Consider the following 22,126-nt stretch of genomic DNA (forward strand, 5'->3'; position numbering starts at 1 on the left):
GGCAGATGACAGACGTATGGCGTTGTGCGGGTTTGCTGATGTTAATGTTGTGAACAGAGTGCCCCATGGTGGCAGTTGGGTTATGGTATGGTCAGGCATAAGTTACAGACAATGAACACATTTTAATTTTATCCATGGAAATTTGAATGCAGAGATCCTGAGGCCCATTGAAAGAGCCTTTCATCCACCGCCATCACTTCATGTTTCAACATAATAATGCACAGCCCCATGTCGCAAGGATTTGTACACAATTGTTGGAAGCTGAAAATGTCCCAGTTATTCCATGGCCTGCATACTCACCAGACATGTCACACATTCAGCATGTTTGGAATGCTCTGGATCGACGTGTACGACAGCATGTTCCAGTTCCCGACAATATACAGCGACTTCGCACAGCCATTGAAGAGGAGTTGGACAACATTCCACAGCCTGATCAACTCTATGCAAAGGAGAAGTTTCGCACTGCATGAGGCAGATAGTGGTCACACCAGATATGGACTGGTTTTCTGATCCACACCCTGACTTTTTAAATTGCATCTGTGACCAACAGATGTGTATCTGTATTCCCAGTCATGTGAAATCTATAGATTAGGACCTAATGAATGTAATTCAATTGACTGATTTCCTTATGTAAACTGTAACTCAGTAAAATCTTTGAAATTGTTGCATGTTGCGTTTATATTTTTGTTTTTGTATATATATCACTCATTTATTGATTGCGATGGCAGCTCCTAGTAGGAGGTTTCTTTCTCTCTCTCTTTATTCATTTGTTTGAAAATATATTTATGCATATCGGGTTGAGTGGGAAAGCCATGGATACATTTGGGAATGGAAAGACCTCTAGACTGTATCACTGTGGTGGCTCCTCTATGGAAAGCCCCATTTGATATTCTCAGTTATGTACCGATTAGCTTAAATAAAACAGCTGGCTAAATCCAAAGGGAATGAGAGCTGCTCATTAGGACTGTTTTATACAGTGTTACGTTTTAGACATCATATCCAAAGACTAGGTAGTAGGGAAGTACTGGGCTACTATTGGGCATGCCTGGAGTGCGGAGGAGGAAGCTGGTGCTGTATGTGTGTGTGGAGGGAGGGAGGGACAGACGGAGGGAGAAAGAGAGAGACAAGAGACTGCTGCTGAGTAGCAGCCTCGAGGGAGTGGGGAAGGAGGGAGGGAGTGGGGATGAGGGAGGGAGTGGGGATGAGGGAGGGAGTGGGGATGAGGGAGGGAGTGGGGATGAGGGATAGAGGGGAAGGAGGGAGGGGGATGAGGGAGGAGGGGGATGAGGGAGGGAGTGGGGATGAGGGAGGGAGTGGGGATGAGGGATAGAGTGGGGAAGGAGGGAGGGAGTGGGGATGAGGCAGGGGAAGGAGGGAGGGGGATGAGGGAGGAGGAATAGAAGGGGAGGGAAGAGAGAATGCTATCATAAGAGCCCTCTGTCTACATGACTGTAAACAGAGGGAGCGGGTGACTCTGCTGCCGCCAGATAAAGGAGGGAGGGAGTGGGGATGAGGGAGGGAGTGGGGAAGGAGGAGGGATGGGGATGAGGGAGGGAGTGGGGATGAGGATAGAGGGGAAGGAGGGAGGGGGATGAGGGAGGAGGAATAGAAGGTAAGGAGGGAAGAGAGAATGCTATCATAAGAGCCCTCTGTCTACATGACTGTAAACAGAGGGAGCAGGTGACTCTGCTGCCGCCAGATAAAGGAGGGATGCTGTTAACACTCCTCTTCTACCTGCGAGTGAAAGGTAGGAGGAGAACGGAATGGGTTCTATAATACACTAACTTAAAGTTGGTTGTTCATGTCCCTGAACAATGGTTAACAATAGGATATGGGGACGATAAGTTGATCCTAGATCTGTGTCGACGGCAACTTCTAACCGGAGCTGATGGACACTGTACAGACGGACAGGCAGGGTGCATGTGTGTTGACATGGGGATTGTAGTTTGGTTGTCGAGCGGGATCTCTGTGTGAAATGCAGTTGTGAGTGGGTTTATGTGGGTGTTTTACATACAGAAAGATTAGATACAGAAAATGTGTGTTTTTGCATCCGTGGAACCTCCGTACGGGTCCCTCGCAACAGTTCTTCTTTTAAATCATTTAAGATTTGATGTACAAGAGAACAGATTTTCAGCCTGTCCTTAGAAGAAATTGTTCTCTAGAGGACAACGTTCTCTATTCTCTAGTCTAGTTGTTCTGACTTCCATTGTCTTGCTAGAAAAGGACTATCTAGAGTTGTTAAATACTTGAGTCTGTTTGTTCCTAGAGTCATGGACGTCAAGGTAGCGTCAGTAAAATGACATTGTTAGCTGACGGAAAAGTGACTCCAATACGGTTTGTGTGTTTGTAGTCTATTGTGTACAATATTTAACTTATCAATCAACATAATCACGTTACACATAAAATTTCCCCCCACATCCTAAATATTTCCGTCTCATTTCCCCCATATTCTGTCTCATTTCAACCCATATTACAATCACAAATCAAGTCTGGATTAGACGTCTTTACCCAGCGGTGCGGTGACGCTCTCCTGCTGCTGAGAACATTTCCTGGGTCTGTTTTCTGTCAGCTCTGACAGTCTCTGCCTCCCTCCCAGCAGTGGTCTAGGCCACAGAGACTTGGGATGGTAATCAGTGTAACCTATTTACAGTCCTCACGTCCCCATCCATCTCCACTGACAAGTAGATACCAGACCAATCTGGCCAAACTCAGTCCGTCTGCTTTATGTCATCTTCTATTGTCCTGATGGATGTCATGGTGGTGGGGGCTGATGGATGTCACGGTGGTGGGGGCTGATGGATGTCACGTGGTGGGGGCTGATGGATGTCATGGTGGTGGGGGCGGATGGATGTGGATGTCATGGTGGTGGGGGCGGATGGATGTCATGGTGGTGGGGGCTGATGGATGTCATGGTAGTGGGGGCTGATGGATGTCATGGTAGTGGGGGCTGATGGATGTCATGGTGGTGGGGGATGTGGATGTCATGGTGGTGGGGGCTGATGGGTGTGGATGTCATGGTAGTGGGGGCTGATGGATGTCATGGTGGTGGGGGCTGATGGATGTCATGGTGGTGGGGGCTGATGGATGTCATGGTGGTGGGGGCTGATGGATGTCATGGTGGTGGGGGCGGATGGATGTCATGGTGGTGGGGGCTGATGGATGTCATGGTGGTGGGGGCTGATGGATGTCATGGTGGTGGGGGCTGATGGATGTCATGGTGGTGGGGATGTGGATGTGGATGTCATTGTGTTGGGGGCTGATGGGATGTGGATGTCATGGTGGTGGGGGCTGATGGATGTCATGGTAGTGGAGGCTGATGTATGTCATGGTGTTGGGGGCTGATGGGTGTGGATGTCATGGTAGTGGGGGCTGATGGATGTCATGGTGTTGGGGGCTGATGGGTGTGGATGTCATGGTGTTGGGGGCTGATGGATGTGGATGTCATGGTGTTGGGGGCTGATGGATGTCATGGTAGTGGGGGCTGATGGATGTCATGGTGGTGGGGGCTGATGAATGTCATGGTGGTGGGGGCTGATGGATGTGGATGTCATGGTAGTGGGGGCTGATGTATGGCATGGTGGTGGGGGCTGATGGATGTCATGGTGGTGGGGGCTGATGGATGTGGATGTCATGGTAGTGGGGGCGGATGGATGTCATGGTGGTGGGGGCTGATGGATGTCATGGTGGTGGGGGCTGATGGATGTCATGGTGGTGGGGGCTGATGTATGTCATGATGGTGGGGGCTGATGGATGTGGATGTCATGGTAGTGGGAGATGATGGATGTCATGGTGTTGGGGGCTGATGGATGTCATGGTGGTTGCAGCTGATGGATATCATGGTGGTGGGGGCTGATGCATGTGGATATCATGGTGGTGGGGGCTGATGGATGTCATGGTGGTGGGGGCTGATGGATGTCATGGCGGTGGGGAATGATGGATGTCATGGGGGTGGGGGCTGATGGATGTCATGGTGGTGAGGGCTGATGGATGTCATGGTGGTGGGGGCTGATGGATGTCATGGTGGAGGGGCTGATGGATGTCATGGTGGTGTGGGCTGATGGATGTCATGGTGGTGGGGGCTGATAGATGTGGATGTCATGGTAGTGGGGGCTGATGGATGTCATGGTGGTGGGGCCTGATGTGGTTTCAGAGGGAAATATCAAATCAAATCAAATCAAATTTATTTATATAGCCCTTCATACATCAGCTGATATCTCAAAGTGCTGTACAGAAACCCAGCCTAAAACCCCAAACAGCAAGCAATGCAGGTGTAGAAGCACGGTGGCTAGGAAAAACTCCCTAGAAAGGCCAAAACCTAGGAAGAAACCTAGAGAGGAACCAGGCTATGTGGGGTGGCCAGTCCTCTTCTGGCTGTGCCGGGTGGAGATTATAACAGAACATGGCCAAGATGTTCAAATGTTCATAAATGACCAGCATGGTCGAATAATAATAAGGCAGAACAGTTGAAACTGGAGCAGCAGCACGGCCAGGTGGACTGGGGACAGCAAGGAGTCATCATGTCAGGTAGTCCTGGGGCATGGTCCTAGGGCTCAGGTCCTCCGAGAGAGAGAGAGAGAAAGAGAGAATTAGAGAACGCACACTTAGATTCACACAGGACACCGAATAGGACAGGAGAGGTACTCCAGATATAACAAACTGACCCTAGCCCCCCGACACATTAACTACTGCAGCATAAATACTGGAGGCTGAGACAGGAGGGGTCAGGAGACACTGTGGCCCCATCCGAGGACACCTCCAGACAGGGCCAAACAGGAAGGATATAACCCCACCCACTTTGCCAAAGCACAGCCCCCACACCACTAGAGGGATATCTTCAACCACCAACTTACCATCCTGAGACAAGTCTGAGTATAGCCCACAAAGATCTCCGCCATGGCACAACCCAAGGGGGGGGGGCGCCAACCCAGACAGGATGACCACATCAGTGAATCAACCCACTCAGGTGACGCACCCCTTCCAGGGACGGCATGAGAGAGCCCCAGTAAGCCAGTGACTCAGCCCCTGTAATAGGGTTAGAGGCAGAGAATCCCAGTGGAAAGAGGGAACCGGCCAGGAAGAGACAGCAAGGGCGGTTCGTTGCTCCAGAGCCTTTCCGTTCACCTTCCCACTCCTGGGCCAGACTACACTCAATCATATGACCCACTGAAGAGATAAGTCTTCAGTAAGGACTTAAAGGTTGAGACCGAGTTTGCGTCTCTGACATGGGTAGGCAGACCGTTCCATAAAAATGGAGCTCTATAGGAGAAAGCCCTGCCTCCAGCTGTTTGCTTAGAAATTCTAGGGACAATTAGGAGGCCTGCGTCTTGTGACCGTAGCGTACGTGTAGGTATGTACGGCAGGACCAAATCAGAGAGATAGGTAGGAGCAACCCCATGTAATGCTTTGTAGGTTAGCAGTAAAACCTTGAAATCAGCCCTTGCTTTGACAGGAAGCCAGTGTAGAGAGGCTAGCACTGGAGTAATATGATCACATTTTCTGGTTCTAGTCAGGATTCTAGCAGCCGTATTTAGCACCAACTGAAGTTTATTTAGTGCTTTATCCGGGTAGCCGGAAAGTAGAGCATTGCAGTAGTCTAACCTAGAAGTGACAAAAGCATGGATTAATTTTTTTGCATCATTTTTGGACAGAAAGTTTCTGATTTTTGCAATGTTACGTAGATGGAAAAAAAGCTATCCTTGAAATGGTCTTGATATGTTCTTCAAAAGAGAGATCAGGGTCCAGAGTAATAGAGTAAATAGAGTAAATAGAATGGTTGAATGTGTTATATTTTTTATAGAGGAAGCTAGTGTATATTGGGTAGTTACTTTTGAAGCTGCCATCTGGACATTGTATTTAGATCCCTGTCTGTACACATAATGTGATAAAGCCTTGTTCTAGTGGGATCCTAGGTATATGTGATAAAGCCTTGTTCTAGTTGGAGCCTAGGCCTATGTGATAGAGCCTTGTTCTAATGGGAGCCTAGGCCTATGTGATAAATCCTTTTTCTAGTAGAGCCTAGGCCTATGTGTTAAAGCCTTGTTCTAGTGGGAGCCTAGGCCTATTTGATAAAGCCTTGTTCTAATGGAAGGCATAGGGAAGGAAAACATGCTGCTATAGTGGATCAGTTCATTTTAGGACACACACACATTCCCAAGTCGGTTAGCTCCTGACCTTACTATTAAAAGATCTATGCTCACTATATAGTCATGTATTTTTCCTATAAAGAAGAAGGTCTAGTAAGTATGTAAATAAGTGGGCGGTAGCTGACTGGCCTGGACCCATATTCATAAAGCATTTGCAGAATAGGAGTGCTGATCTAGGATCAAGTACCCCCTGTCCATGTGATCTTATTAACCTCTTATTTAAATGAATAAACTGATCCTAGATCAGCACTCTAAGACACTTAATGAATACGTGCACAGGGCTAGATGATGGATAAGCGGTGAGGTCACCAAGCGGTGAGGTTGTGAAACAGAAACAGTTAGAGTGATGATGATGATAGCACACTGCTCTATTCTAGTCTGGGAGTGTCATTGATGATTCTAGTAGCAGGGCTAGTTTCATCCAGGACAGTCATTATTACATAAGACACTGCAGCAGTAGCCCCCGTTGTAAGGCAAAGGTATCCAGATAATTGGAGGGAGGAAGGGAGAGAGGGAGAGACTATATATGGAGAAAAAGAGAGAGAGAGTATATATGGAGGAGGAAAGAGAGAGAGAGAGAGTATATATGGAGGAAAAGAGAGAGAGAGAGAGAGTATATATGGAGGAAAAGAGAGAGAGAGAGATATATGGAGGAAAAGAGAGAGTATATATGGAGGAAAAGAGAGAGAGATATATGAGAAAAGAGAGAGGAGGAAAAAGAGAGAGAGAGAGAGTATATATGGAGGAAAAGAGAGAGAGAGAGTATATATGGAGGAAAAAGAGAGAGTATATATGGAGGAAAGAGAGAGAGAGTATATATGGAGGAAAAGAGAGAGAGAGTATATATATGGAAAAAGAGAGAGAGAGAGTATATATGGAGGAAAAGAGAGAGAGAGAGAGAGTATATATGGAGGAAAAGAGAGAGAGATATATATAGAAAAGTATATATGGAGGAAAAGAGAGAGAGAGAGAGAGTATATGGAGGAAAAGAGAGAGAGAGAGAGAGTATATATGGAGGAAAAGAGAGAGAGAGTATATATGGAGGAAAAGAGAGAGAGTATATATGGAGGAAAGAAAGAGAGAGAGAGAGTATATATGGAGGAAAAGAGAGAGAGAGAGAGAGAGAGAGAGTATATATGGAGGAAAAGAGAGAGAGAGAGTATATGGAGAAAAGAGAGAGAGAGTATATATGGAGGAAAAGAGAGAGAGAGAGAGAGAGTATATATGGAGGAAAAGAGATATATGGAGAAAAGAGAGAGAGAGAGTATATATGGAGGAAAAGAGAGAGAGAGAGAGAGAGTATATATGGAGGAAAAGAGAGAGAGAGTATATATGGAGGAAAAGAGAGAGAGAGAGAGTATATATAGGAGGAAAAGAGAGAGAGGAAAAGAGAGAGAGAGAGAGTATATATGGAGGAAAAGAGAGAGAGAGAGAGAGAGTATATAGGAGGAAAAGAGAGAGAGAGAGAGATATATGGAGGAAAAGAGAGAGAGAGTATATATGGAGGAAAAGAGAGAGAGAGTATATATGGAAAAGGAAGAGAGAGAGAGAGAGAGGAGGAAAAGAGAGAGAGAGATATATATGAGGAAAAGAGAGAGAGAGAGAGAGAGAGTATATATGGAGGAAAAGAGAGAGAGAGAGAGAGAGAGAGTATATATGGAGGAAAAGAGGAGGAAAAGAGAGAGAGTATATATGGAGGAAAAGAGAGAGAGAGAGAGTATATATGGAGGAAAAGAGAGAGAGAGAGATATATGGGAGGAAAAGAGAGAGAGTATATATGGAGGAAAAGAGAGAGAGAGAGTATATATGGAGGAAAAGAGAGAGAGAGAGTATATATGGAGGAAAAGAGAGAGAGAGAGTATATATGGAGGAAAAGAGAGAGAGAGAGTATATATGGAGGAAAAGAGAGAGAGAGAGAGAGAGAGTATATATGGAGGAAAAGAGAGAGAGAGAGAGAGAGAGTATATATGGAGGAAAAGAGAGAGAGAGAGAGAGTATATATGGAGGAAAAGAGAGAGAGATATATGGAGGAAAAGAGAGAGAGATATGGAGGAAAAGAGAGAGAGTATATATGTAGGAAAAGAGAGAGAGAGAGAGAGAGTATATATGGAGGAAAAGAGAGAGAGAGAGAGATAGTATATATGGAGGAAAAGAAAAGAGGGGGAGAGAGAGAGAGAGTATATATGGAGGAAAAGAGAGAGTATATATGGAGGAAAAGAGAGAGAGAGAGTATATATGGAGGAAAAGAGAGAGAGAGTATATATGGAGGAAAAGAGAGAGAGAGAAAAGAGTATATATGGAGGAAAAGAGAGAGAGAGAGAGAGAGTATATATGGAGGAAAAGAGAGAGAGAGAGTATATATGGAGGAAAAGAGAGAGAGAGAGAGAGAGAGTATATATGGAGGAAAAGAGAGAGAGAGAGAGAGAGAGAGAGAGTATATATGGAGGAAAAGAGAGAGAGAGAGAGAGAGTATATATGGAGGAAAAGAGAGAGAGAGAGAGAGAGAGTATATATGGAGGAAAAGATATATGGAGGAAAAGAGAGAGAGAGAGAGTATATATGGAGGAAAAGAGAGAGAGAGAGAGAGTATATATGGAGGAAAAGAGAGAGAGAGAGAGAGAGAGTATATATGGAGGAAAAGAGAGAGAGAGAGAGTATATATATGGAGGAAAAGAGAGAGAGAGAGAGAGAGAGTATATATGGAGGAAAAGAGAGAGAGAGAGAGAGAGTATATATGGAGGAAAATATATGAGAAAAGAGAGAGAGAGAGAGAGTATATATGGAGGAAAAGAGAGAGAGAGAGAGAGTATATATGGAGGAAAAGAGAGAGAGAGAGAGAGAGAGAGATATATGGAGGAAAAGAGAGAGAGAGAGATATATGGAGGAAAAGAGAGAGAGAGAGTATATATGGAGGAAAAGAGAGAGAGAGAGAGAGAGAGAGAAGAGAGAGAGAGAGAGAGAGAGTATATATGGAGGAAAAGAGAGAGAGAGAGTATATATGGAGGAAAAGAAAGAGAGAGAGAGAGAGAGTAAAAGAGAGAGAGAGAGTATATATGGAGGAAGAGAGAGAGAGAGATATATATGGAAAAGAAAAGAGAGAGAGAGAGTATATATGGAGGAAAAGAGAGAGAGAGAGAGAGAGTATATATGTAGGAAAAGGAAAAGAGAGAAGAGGAGAGAGAGAGAGAGAGAGTATATATGGAGGAAAAGAGAGAGAGAGAGAGAGAGAGAGAGTATATATGGAGGAAAAGAAGAGGGAGAGAGAGAGAGATATATATGGGGGAAAAGGAAGAGAGAGAGAGAGAGTATATATGGGAAAAGAAAAGAGAGAGAGAGAGTATATATGGGGAAAAGAGAGAGAGGAAAATAGAGAGAGAGAGAGTATATATGGGGAAAAGAGAGAGAGAGAGAGAGAGAGTATATATGGAGGAAAAGAGTATATATGGGGAGAGAGAGAGAGTATATATGGATGGAGGAAAAGGAAAAGAGATATATGAGGAGAGAGTAGAGGAAAAGAGAGAGAGAGAGTATATATGGAGGAAAAGAGAGAGAGAGAGAGAGAGAGTATATATGGAGGAAAAGAGAGAGAGAGATATGAGAGAGAGTATATATGGAGGAAAAGAGAGAGAGAGAGAGAGAGAGTATATATGGAGGAAAAGAGAGAGAGTATATATGGAGGAAAAGAAGAGAGAGAGAGAGTATATATGGAGGAAAAGAGAGAGAGAGAGATAGAGATATATGATGGAAAAAGAGAGAGAGAGAGTATATATGGGGGAAAAGAGAGAGAGAGAGTATATATGGGGAAAAGAGAGAGAGAGAGTATATATGGGGAAAAGAGAGAGAGAGAGTATATATGGAGGAAAAGAGAGAGAGTATATATGGAGGAAAAGAGAGAGAGAGAGAGTATATATGGAGGAAAAGAGAGAGAGAGAGAGTATATATGGGAGGAAAAGAGAGAGATATATGGGGAAAAGAGAGAGAGTATATATGGGGGAAAAGAGAGAGAGAGAGAGAGAGAGTATATATGGAGGAAAAGAGAGAGAGAGAGAGTATATATGGAGGAAAAGAGAGAGAGAGAGTATATATGGAGGAAAAGAGAGAGAGAGAGTATATATGGAGGAAAAGAGAGAGAGAGAGAGAGAGAGTATATATGGAGGAAAAGAGAGAGAGAGAGAAAAGAGAGAGAGAGTATATATGGGGGAAAAAGAGAGAGAGAGAGTATATATGGGGGAAAAGAGAGAGAGAGAGTATATATGGGGAAAAGAGAGAGAGAGAGAGAGCTATATATGGAGGAAAAAGAGAGAGTATATATGGAGGAAAAGAGAGAGAGAGAGTATATATGGAAAAAGAGAGAGAGTATATATGGAGGAAAAGAGAGTATATATGGAGGAAAAGAGAGAGAGAGAGAGAGAGATATATGTAGGAAAAGAGAGAGAGAGAGTATATATGGAGGAAAAGAAAATATGGAGGAAAAGAGAGAGAGAGTATATATGGAGGAAAAGAGAGAGAGAGAGTATATATGGAGGAAAAGAGAGAGAGAGTATATATGGAGGAAAGAGAGAGAGAGAGTATATATGGAGGAAAAGAGAGAGAGAGTATATATGGAGGAAAAGAGAGAGAGAGAGAGAGAGAGAGTATATATGGGGAAAAGAAGAGAGAGATAGTATATATGGGGAAAAGAGAGAGAGTATATATGGGGGAAAAGAGAGAGAGAGAGAGTATATATGGGGGAAAAGAGAGAGAGAGTATATATGGGGGAAAAGAGAGAGAGAGTATATATGGGGGAAAAGAGAGAGAGAGTATATATGGGGGAAAAGAGAGAGAGAGAGTATATATGGGGGAAAAGAGAGAGAGTATATATGGGGAAAAAGAGAGAGAGAGATATATGGGGAAAAGAGAGAGAGAGAGTATATATGGAGGAAAAGAGAGAGAGAGATATATGGGGAAAAGAGAGAGAGAGAGAGTATATATGGAGGAAAAGAGAGAGAGAGAGAGAGAGTATATATGGGGAAAAGAGAGAGAGAGAGAGAGAGATATATATGGGGAACAGAGAAAAGAGAGAGAGAGAGTATATATGGAGGAAAAGAGAGAGAGAGAGAGAGAGAGAGTATATATGGGGGAAAAGAGAGAGAGAGAGTATATATGGAGGAACAGAGAGAGAGAGAGAGAGAGAGAGAGTATATATGGGGGAAAAGAGAGAGAGAGAGAGAGTATATATGGGGGAAAAGAGAGAGAGAGAGAGTATATATGGGGAAAAGAGAGAGAGAGAGAGTATATATGGGGGAAAAGAGAAGAGAGAGAGAGTATATATGGGGAAAAAGAGAGAGAGAGAGTATATATGGGGGAAAAGAGAGAGAGAGAGATATATGGGGAAAAAAGAGAGAGATATATGGGGAAAAGAGAGAGAGAGTATATATGGGGGAAAAGAGAGAGAGAGAGTATATATGGGGAAAAGAGAGAGAGAGAGAGTATATATGGAGTAAGAGAGAGAGAGAGTGTATATGGAGGAAAAGAAAGAGAGAGAGTATATATGGGGAAAAGAGAGAGAGAGAGAGAGAGTGTATATATGGGGGAAAAGAGAGAGAGAGAGTATATATGGAGGAACAGAGAGAGAGAGAGAGAGAGAGAGTATATATGGGGGAAAAGAGAGAGAGAGAGTATATGGAGGACAAAAGAGAGAGTTTATGGAGAGAGAGAGAGAGTATATATGGAGGAAAAGAAAGAGAGAGAGAGTATATGAAGGAAAAGAAAGAGAGAGAGAGTATATATGGAGGAAAAGAAAGAGAATATATGGAGGAAAGAGAGAGAGAGAATATACGGAAGAAAGAGAGAGAGAATATATGGAGGAAAGAGAGAGAATATATGGAGGAAAGAGGGAGAGAGAATATATGGAGGAAAAGAGAGAATATATGGAGGAAAAGAGAGAGAATATATGGAGGGAGAGAGAGAATATATTGAGGGAGAGAGAGAATATATGGAGGGAGAGAGAGAGAATATATGGAGGAAAAGAGAGAGTGGAATTATGTGTGTGTGGCAAGGGGGGAATAGAAGATAAGTTTTCCAAAACTTTATATCAAAGACATGTCTTCAAGCCTGCAGAACAGCTTCAGATTCCCTTCATCAAAGGACGTGGAGATGGAGGATGACAATACAATGATGAGGGTACGGATGGTATCACTTGAATTTCTCCAAAGCCAGACTACTTTATATAATACAGGAAGCAGAACTATGATACATTATATAATACAGGAAGCAGAGTTATGAAACTTTATATAATACAGGAAGCAGAGCTATGATACTTTATATAATACAGGAAGCAGAGCTATAATACTTTATATAATACAGGAAGCAGAGCTATGATACTTTATATAATACGGGAAGCAGAGCTATGATACTTTATATAATACAGGAAGCAGAGCTATGATACTTTATATAATACAGGAAGCAGAGCTATGATACTTTATATAATACAGGAAGCAGAGCTATGATACTTTATATAATACAGGAAGCAGAGCTATGATACTTTATATAATACAGGAAGCAAAGCTATGATACTTTATATAATACAGGAAGCAGAGCTATGATACTTTATATAATACAGGAAGCAGAGCTATGATACTTTATATAATACAGGAAGCAGAGCTATGATACTTTATATAATACAGGAAGCAGAGCTATGATACTTCATATAATACAGGAGGCAGAGCTATGATACTTTATATAATACAGGAAGCAGAGCTATGATACTTTATATTATACAGGAAGCAGAGATATGATACTTTATATAATACAGGAGGCAGGGCTATGATACTTTATAAAATACAGGAAGCAGAGCTATGATACTTTATATAATACAGGAAGCAGAGCTATGATACTTTATATAATACAGGAAGCAGAGCTATGATACTTTATATAATACAGGAAGCAGAGCAACAAGGAGGACTTATTTGCCAAAGTTGCTGGGTCAACAAATGTACATGAGCACAATAGATGACTGTAACTATCAATCATTCTAGTCAGATTTTATACAACACTTTTTTTAGGCTCTATATGAAGGTGTCGGGACGAATGCATGAAATCGTTCATTCCGTTGCCATGGTGTCATCTTAACAATGGCTTCTTAGAGCTGCTGACTCATAGCAGTGTGTTGACTGCAGATCAGGGGATCCCACTCTGTGTGTGTGTGTGTGTGTGTGTGTGTGTGTGTGTGTGTGTGTGTGTGTGTGTGTGTGTGTGTGTGTGTGTGTGTGTGTGTGTGTGTGTGTGTGTGTGTGTGTGCGTTTGCGTGCGTGCGTGCTAAATCACACAACCACTCTTGCCAACCCCTTAGGGGCAGCATGCTGAAATCGCCACAGCCCTGACGGATGACAGGTCAGACGAACAACATTTTTATTTGCGAAGTTTACTGCTAACTTCTTTACTTCTGTTATCTTCCACATAGATATGGTTAGGGTTACACAGATGGTTAAGTTAAAATGATTTAAATGACTGTTGAATTAAGAACAGACTTTGTCAACGTGGCCATGGTTAGTGTTTTCTCGTCATGAATCTTGTTCTGGAGGCAGCTCAGTCATAAAATATGATTTATATCCTAACCTTAACCACTCTGCTAACCCTAAACCAAACCTTAAATTAACATTTTTTTTATTTGTTTCATGAATGTTTATAATATAGCCAATGTTGACATTTCAGCTGGCCTATCTAAGGGTAAGTCTCTCAGTTGATCAACTCTAACAACTTGGCTGGATTCTTCCCACTGTCCTAAACTAGTGCAGCTGCAGTACTTTACCTTTGGTTTGTCCTCAAAGGATTGTGATACTTGTATGGCTTATCTGCATTCTCTCTCAATCTACCTCAACACCTCTCTCTCTCTCTCTCTCTCTCTCTCTCTCTCTTCCTCTCTCTCTATCTCTCTCTTCCTCTCTCTCTCTCTTCCTCTCTTTCTCTCTCTTCCTCTCTCTCTCTCTCTCTTCCTCTCTCTCTCTCTTCCTCTCTCTCCTTGCCCATCATCTATACTGGACTGCTGAAAATGGGATGATGCAGCACTAGTCTGCGTCTAGGAGGGGCATGTTGTCAGAGGTCAACTCATCCATGGTCCGTTAGCCCAGAGGAAATATATGTGTGCGTGCATTTGTGTCCCCACAGTGGAGATGAGGTGTTCTGTTCGACTTTGTTCACAGGGCAGACCATGAGGAAGGTCTCAGGGATAGATAATAAACCAGAATTGATCCTCTGTTTTTTTTATTTGCTAGCATTGAAAAAGTCCTACCCTTCGCCATTAAAAGATCATCTCCATTCAGAAAACAATTGTGGTGGAGAGAGAATATGCCTGATGCAAATATGCCTGATGCAGTTTACCAGAGAGAAGAAGAGAGGGGGATGAAGAGAGAGACCAACTGATAGCAAGACAGTGGTTGGCTAATGGTTGTCAGACTGTTACGCAGGAGTAGGATGATTGAAAAAGTCCTACCCTTCGCCATTAAAAGATCATCTCCATTCAGAAAACAATTGTGGTGGAGAGAGAATACGCCGGGCCTCTGACGCGCCCCTTTGTCAGTCAGCCAGCAAGACAATAAGCCTTTCAACCCTTTCAGTTTGGCATGTTAAATGTTCTGTTAGCTTTCCCTTTGACATCGGACCCATGATTTCATCCCTAATCATGATAGCATTGTTCAGACTATATAGTATGACTTATGTCTTCTGTTCTTTCTGACATTGGTGAAGAATGATCAGAAATGACCTCTCTGCCTCCTGAGTGGCGCAGTGGTCTAAGGCACTGCATCACACTGCTGGTGGTGCCACTAGAGATTCTGGGTTCGAGTCCAAGCTCTGTTTGCAGCCGTCCGCGACCGGGAGACGCATGGCGCACAATTGTCCCAGCGTCGTCCGCGTTAGGGGAGGGTTTGTCCCAGCGTCGTCCGGGTTAGGGGAGGGTTTGTCCCAGCGTCGTCCGGGTTAGGGGAGGGTTTGTCCAAGCGTCGTCCGGGTTAGGGGAGGGTTTGTCCCAGCGTCGTCCGCGTTAGGGGAGGGTTTGTCCCAGCGTCGTCCGGGTTAGGGGAGGGTTTGTCCCAGCGTCGTCCGGGTTAGGGAGGGTTTGTCCAAGCGTCGTCCGGGTTAGGGGAGGGTTTGTCCCAGCGTCGTCCGCGTTAGGGGGAGGGTTTGTCCCAGCGTCGTCCGGGTTAGGGGAGGGTTTGTCCCAGCGTCGTCCGGGTTAGGGGAGGGTTTGTCCAAGCGTCGTCCGGGTTAGGGAGTGTTTGGCCCAGCGTCGTCCGCGTTAGGGGAGGGTTTGTCCCAGCGTTGTCCGGGTTAGGGGAGGGTTTGTCCCAGCGTCGTCCAGGGTAGGGGAGGGTTTGTCCCAGCGTCGTCCGGATTAGGGGAGGGTTTGTCCCAGCGTCGTCCGGGTTAGGGGAGGGTTGTCCCAGCGTCGTCCGGGTTAGGGGAGGGTTTGTCCCAGCGTCGTCTGAGTTAGGGGAGGGTTTGGCCGGCAGGGATGTACTTGTCCCATCGCGCACTAGCGACTTCTGTGGCGGGCCGGCCACAGTGTACGCTGAGACGTTCGTCAGGTACACAGTGTTTCCTCCGACACATTGGTGCGGCTGGCTTCCGGGTTAAGTGGACATTGTGTCAAGAAGCAGTGCGGCTTGGTTGGGTTGTGTTTCAGGGGACGCACAGCTCTTGACCTTCGCCTCTCCCAAGTCCATATGGGAGTTGCATTGATGAGACAAGACTGTTACTACCAATTGGATACCACGAAACTAGGGAGAAAACGGGGTAAAAAAAGAAAGAAATTATCTCTCTAATGATTGATAATGACATGGCCCTGCTCCTCGGCTGTCTCATCACCGGGTCAGCCTCGTTGGACTGCCAGATGGTGAAGCGTGATTCATCACTCCAGAGAACACTTTTCCACTGATTCAGAGTCCAATGGCAGTGAGTTTAAACTACTCCAGCCAACACTTGGCATTGCGCATGGTGATCTTATGCTTGTGTTGCTCGGCCATGGAAACTAATTTCATGAGGCTCCCGACTAACATTTCTTGGGCTGATGTTGCTTCCAGAGGGAGTTTGGAACTCGGTTGTGAGTATTGCAACTGAGGACAGATGATTTTCACGAGCTTCAGCACGTGGCGGTCCCGTTCTGTGAGCTTGTGTGGCCTACCACTTCGTGGCTGAGCCGATGTTTCTCTTAGACAATAACAGCACTTACAGTTGACCGGAGCAGCTCCAGCAGGGAAGAAATTTGACAAACTGACTTGTTGGAAAGGTGACATCCTATGATGGTGCCACATTGAAAGTCACTGAGCTCTTCAGTAAGGCCATTTTACTGTCAATGTTTGTCTATGGAGATTGCATGGCTGTGTGTTTGATTTTATACACCTGTCAACAACGGGTGTGGCTGAAATAGATGGATCCACTAATTTGAAGGTGTCCACATACTTGTAGTGTAGCTCCTATGTTGACCGTGACCCAGTGCATACTAGATATGCAGCAGATGCAGTAGTGAACCTTTCAGACAGCCGTAACAAACCGATGCACATCCTGATTCGCCTACTTGTTGCCACAGGTGCGTTGTGATGTGACCCTGACTTATGGCTTCAGTCAGATGGCATCAGTGACACTCACCGTGACTCAAGTCTCATTTGTTGTGTTGTACCCTTATCCTTTACACAAGTGTTACTGTTTATATGGGACCCTAATGTGGCGTGGGGGGGGGGATCACTACAAGGTCTGACACCCCAACAGTCTGGTCATTAGATTTGATGTGCACTATGAGCACACAACATTGAAAAGACGTTATAAAGACGTTGAAAAGACGTCAATTTTGCTCACTGGATAACTTTGTTTTCACGCACAAAGGCACACTCGCCTCATTTGGGAATCCATTTGACTAAAGGGACTGTATTTCTAAGTCTTGAAAAAACTGAAGGAAGGTTTAAATGAATGAAATGATTGCCAAACTCCACCTACATTATCTATACTAGTAACTACTGCCTATTGTGCAGTGTCATGGCTTTTGGTTTGGCTGATGTGGGAAAAATCCTAGCTTGACGATACAGGTAGCCAGTTGAGCAATTTTTGGCATTGCATCATTTGACTTACATATAGTTAAATATGCCTGATGCAGTTTACCAGAGAGAAGAAGAGAGGGGGATGAAGAGAGAGGCCAACTGACAGCAAGACAGAGAGATTAGAGGTGGATCCTATGCCCATATCAAGCTGAGTCGGGGGTCCTCAGTCAACCAAACTTGCTGATGTCAGACATCTGGTAGGTAGTTCAGTAATTTGTGTTGTGTGGTAGCAAAAGCAATGGCCATTGTTAGTAGTATACACCTAATTCAACTCATGCTGGGATATGACTTCAGAAAAACTGGCAGTTTCATGTAACAACATCATGTTGCTGGAGATGAATGTCGTAGTGAATCGTATTTGACATCATCATTAGTGTAGTGAACACGATGGGAGACAGAGAGCTGGTTTCAAGCGCAGGGCGCCGCAGGTGTTTATTTGTAAAGGACAACAGGAGGAGGCAGGTAGCTGGGTCCAGGGGCAGGCAGAAGGTCATACAGGGGGTCCAAAAAGGCAACAGTACTGTTACGGTTTTCTTCTGGTGATAGAGAGGAGGACCAAAATACAGCGTGGTTATCTTTATACATCTTTAATAAAAGATGAAAAATACAAACAATATACAAAACAAGAAACGTGAAAAACCAAAACAGCCCTATTTGGTGCAACAAACACAGAGACAGGAACAATCACCCACGAAACACTCAAAGAATATGGCTGCCTAAATATGGTTCCCAATCAGAGACAACGATAAACACCTGCCTCTGATTGAGAACCACTCTAGGCAACCATAGACTTACCTAGACTACTTCACTAAACCACAATCCCATAACCTACAAAAAAACCTAGACGAAACACACCACATAAATACCCATGTCACACCCTGGCCTGACCAAAATAATAAAGAAAACACAAAATACTAAGGCCAGGGCGTGACAAGTACAGGTAGGGAAAAGGCTAATAACGTCAAATGGGAGATCAGGCAAGAGGTTGGTAACAGGAAATTCAATTGGCTAAAGTACAGGAAGGGAATAGGCAAAAAGCATCATTAGTGAGGCAGGCCAAAACTATCATACATGGGAGGATTCAATTACAGGAAAAAATAGCTCCGAATAGAAGTGTGTCACAAAACAAAAATACCTCTCAATGATGGGGTGCAAAGAATTTAAATAAATAGTGTGTGATAATGACATACAGGTGTGTGAACAGGTGATCAGAATTCAGGTGATTGTGATCTGGAGCGTGAGCTGCGTTTAGGGGATCTATGTGTTTGAGAGTGTGAGCTGGAAAGTGAGCTGCGTTCAGGGGATCTCCAGTTAAAGTCAGAAGTTGGAGTCATTAAAACTTGTTTTTCAACCACTCCACAAATGTGTACTTTGTGCATGACACAAGTAATTTTTCCAACAATTGTTTACAGACAGATTATTCACTTATAATTCACTCTATCACAATTCTAGTGTGTCAGAAGTTTACATTCACTATTTTGAAGGTACCATGTTCATCTCTACAAACAATAGTACGCAAGTATAAACACCATGGGACCACGCAGCCGTCATACCGCTCAGGAAGGAGACGCATTCTGTCTCCTAGAGATGAACGTACTTTGGTGCAAAAAGTGCAAATCAACCCTAGAACAACAGCAAATGACCCTGTGAAGATTCTGGAGGAAACAGGTACAAAAGTATCTACATTCACAGTAAAATGAGTCCTATATCGACATAACCTGAAAGGCCGCTCAGCAAGGGAGAAGCCACTGCTCCAAAACCGCCATAAAAAAAGCCAGACTACGGTTTGCAACTGCACATGGGGACAAAGATCGTACTTTTTCTAGAAATGTCCTCTGGTCTGATGAAACAAAAATAGAACTGTTTGGCCATAATGACCATTGTTATGTTTGGAGGAAAAAGGGGGAGGCTTGCAAGCCAAAGAACACCATCCCAACCGTGAAGCACGGGGGTGGCAGCATTATGTTGTGGGGTTGCTTGGCTGCAGGAGGGACTGGTGCACTTCACAAAATAGATGGCATCATGAGGCAGGAAAGTTATGTGGATATATTGAAACAACATCTCAAGACATGAGTCAGGAATTTAAAGCTTGGTCGCAAATGGGTCTTCGAAATGGACAATGACCCCAAGCATACTTCCAAATTTGTGGCAAAATCGCTTAAGGACAACAAAGTCAAGGTATTGGAGTGGCCATCACAAAGACCTGACCTCAATCAAATAGAAAGTGTGTGGGCAGAACTGAAAAAGCATGTGCGAGCAAGGAGGCCTACAAACCTGACTCAGTTACACCAGCTCTGTCAGGAGGAATGGGCCAAAAGTCACCTAACTTATTGTGACATTGTTATCATCATTACATCTGACATCATTATCATCATTACATTGTTACCATCATTATTATCATTATCATCATTACATCTGACATCATCATCATCATTACGTCTGACATCGTTATCATCATTATGTCTGACATCATCATCATTACGTCTGACATCGTTATGATCTAAAAGTCCAAACTGATCCCAGATCAGCACTCCTACTCTGAGCCTCTTGTTACGTAAGGGCCATTGTGCCAAGTCCGTTAATACAGCATTGTTTATTATGCAGTGTATTAATAGACCGCTCAGAAGGTATAAATAGCAGCCTGCACCTTTACGCTGTCATCAGGATTCAAGACATTACAGAGAAATTAATAAGACCAGGACCTCAAGAGAGACAAGAGGGACAGAATGAAATGGAAGCTTGGTGGTTATTTCCTCTGGTACTTTGATAGAAACTTCAGAGAGCGTGGTGCTTTAAGGGCAGGGCATGTCTCTCTCCCCTCCATCTCTCTCTCCCTCTTTCTCACTACTCCCTCGCTCCTTTGTGATTTTGGAGGACCTTGAATGCACCTCTCCATCCCTCTGTCGCTCCCTGTCATGCAGTTACTGTACAACTGTTTCCTCTCTCTCCTAGAATCGATCTACCGCCGCGGGGCCAGAAGATGGAGGAAGCTCTACCGAGTAAACGGACACCTCTTCCAGGCCAAGCGCTTTAACAGGGTGAGTATTAATGTCCCATTCCGCCTCCCCAACACATCCCATTGACCTTCTCGCACTTCACTTCCTGTTTAGAGGTCATTTACAGTAATTGATTGGTTTGTCATCCTACCTAGCAACTTGTCACTTTCTCCGAGCGCTTATTAAAACCGTCACATGATCATTTGATGAGAACAGACCTGGTTGGTATTTTTGAAAGAAAGATTATCTACTACTACTACTACTACTGCTACTACTGCTGCTACTACTATTAATAATGCTACTGCTACTACTACTACTACTAATAATAATGCTACTACTACTAATAATGCTACTGCTACTAATACTACTACTACTAATAATAATGCTACTACTACTATTACTACTACTACTAATGCGACTACTAATAATAATGGTACTACTACAACTACTACTACTACTACTACGATGGAGCAGTATAGTTCATTCACAAAGACTTAGTGGTTGAATAATACCTGGCTGATGTCACTACCACAGCTGCAGCTGTCTGGATTTGGATGCGTTGTTCAAGATAGCTGCTGGTGGCCTTTTTAACGGGTTGTCATCATTCTGGCCCACAAGAAAATGTAAGAATCCCCCCCAACTACCCCTCCACTTGCTAAAGATTAGAGAGAGAACTTATATATATCTGCATGTTGAGGCAACCTAGCTGTAAGGCATTATTGCACTGCCAGTATTAGTGTCCACTCTGGCTTGAAGGGCAATGTTGTTACAGGCGGGTTTAAGGAACTATTGCATTTGAAAGGGAAGGTAGTCAGGGCCAGGGGCAGGGCCAGGATGAGGGCCAGGGGTGGGGCCAAGGACAGGGGCAGGGCCAGGACGAGGGCCAGGGGCGGGGCCAAGGGCAGGGGCAGGGCAAGGGGCATGGGAAGGCCTGGGGAATGGGGCAGGGCCAGTGGAATGGGAAGGCCTGGTGAAGGGGCGGGGCCAGTGGGAGGCTAGAGGAAGGCCAGGGGAAGGGCCAGGGCCAGGGGATGGACCAGGGGAAGGGCCAGGGGGGCAGGTCAGGACCAGGGAAAGGGCCAGGGGAGGGCCAGGACAGGGCCAGGGGAAGGGCCAGGTCAGGGGAAGGGCCAGGTCAGGGGATGGACCAGGGGAAGGGCCAGGGAAAGGGCCAGGTCAGGACCAGGGGAGGGCCAGGTCAGTGCCAGGTCAGGGCCAGGTCAGGGGATGGACCAGGGAAGGGGCCAAGTGGAAGGGCCAGGTCAGGACAGGGCCAGGTCAGGGGATGGACCAGGGGAAGGGCCAGGTCAGGGCCAGGGAAAGGGCCAGGTCAGGGGATGGACCAGGGGAAGGGCCAGGGGAAGGGCCAGGTCATGACCAGGGGAGGGCCAGGTCAGGGCCAGGTCGGGGATGGGCCAGGGAAAGGGCCAGGGAGGGCCAGGTCAGGACAGGGGAAGGGCCAGGTCAGGGGAAGGGCCAGGACAGGGCCACGGGAAGGGCCAGGTCAGGGGCAGGGCCAGGTCAGGGGATGGACCAGGGGAAGGGCCAGGTCAGGGCCAGGTCAGGGCCAGGTCAGGGGATGGACCAGGGGAAGGGCCAGGGGGAGGGCCAGGTCAGGACAGGGCCAGGGGAAGGGCCAGGGGAGGGGGAAGGGCCAGGACAGGGCCACGGGAAGGGCCAGGTCAGGGGCAGGGCCAGGTCAGGGGATGGACCAGGGGAAGGGCCAGGGGAAGGGCCAGGTCAGGGCCAGGTCAGGGGATGGACCAGGGGAAGGGCCAGGGGGAGGGCCAGGTCAGGACAGGGCCAGGGGAAGGGCCAGGGGAAGGGGAAGGGCCAGGACAGGGCCACGGGAAGGGCCAGGTCAGGGGCAGGGCCAGGTCAGGGGATGGACCAGGGGAAGGGCCAGGGAAGGGCCAGG

The 22,126-nt window shown here is 45.5% G+C and overlaps 1 protein-coding gene across 1 annotated transcript in view; it reads left to right on the forward strand.

Moving 5' to 3' along the window:
- Positions 1-1,674: 1,674 nt before the first annotated feature.
- Positions 1,675-22,126, forward strand: part of LOC112235201 (protein kinase C zeta type-like) — a 104,749-nt gene continuing 84,297 nt past the window's right edge. Inside the window, exons 1-2 of the mRNA XM_042299727.1 lie at positions 1,675-1,747; positions 20,165-20,250. Coding sequence (XP_042155661.1) covers positions 1,711-1,747; positions 20,165-20,250 — 123 coding nt within the window. The 5' untranslated portion in view covers positions 1,675-1,710. The remainder of the gene's footprint in view (positions 1,748-20,164; positions 20,251-22,126) is intronic.

This window comes from Oncorhynchus tshawytscha, linkage group LG16 (assembly GCF_018296145.1).
Source record: "Oncorhynchus tshawytscha isolate Ot180627B linkage group LG16, Otsh_v2.0, whole genome shotgun sequence".
Classification (NCBI taxonomy): Eukaryota; Metazoa; Chordata; class Actinopteri; order Salmoniformes; family Salmonidae; genus Oncorhynchus; species Oncorhynchus tshawytscha.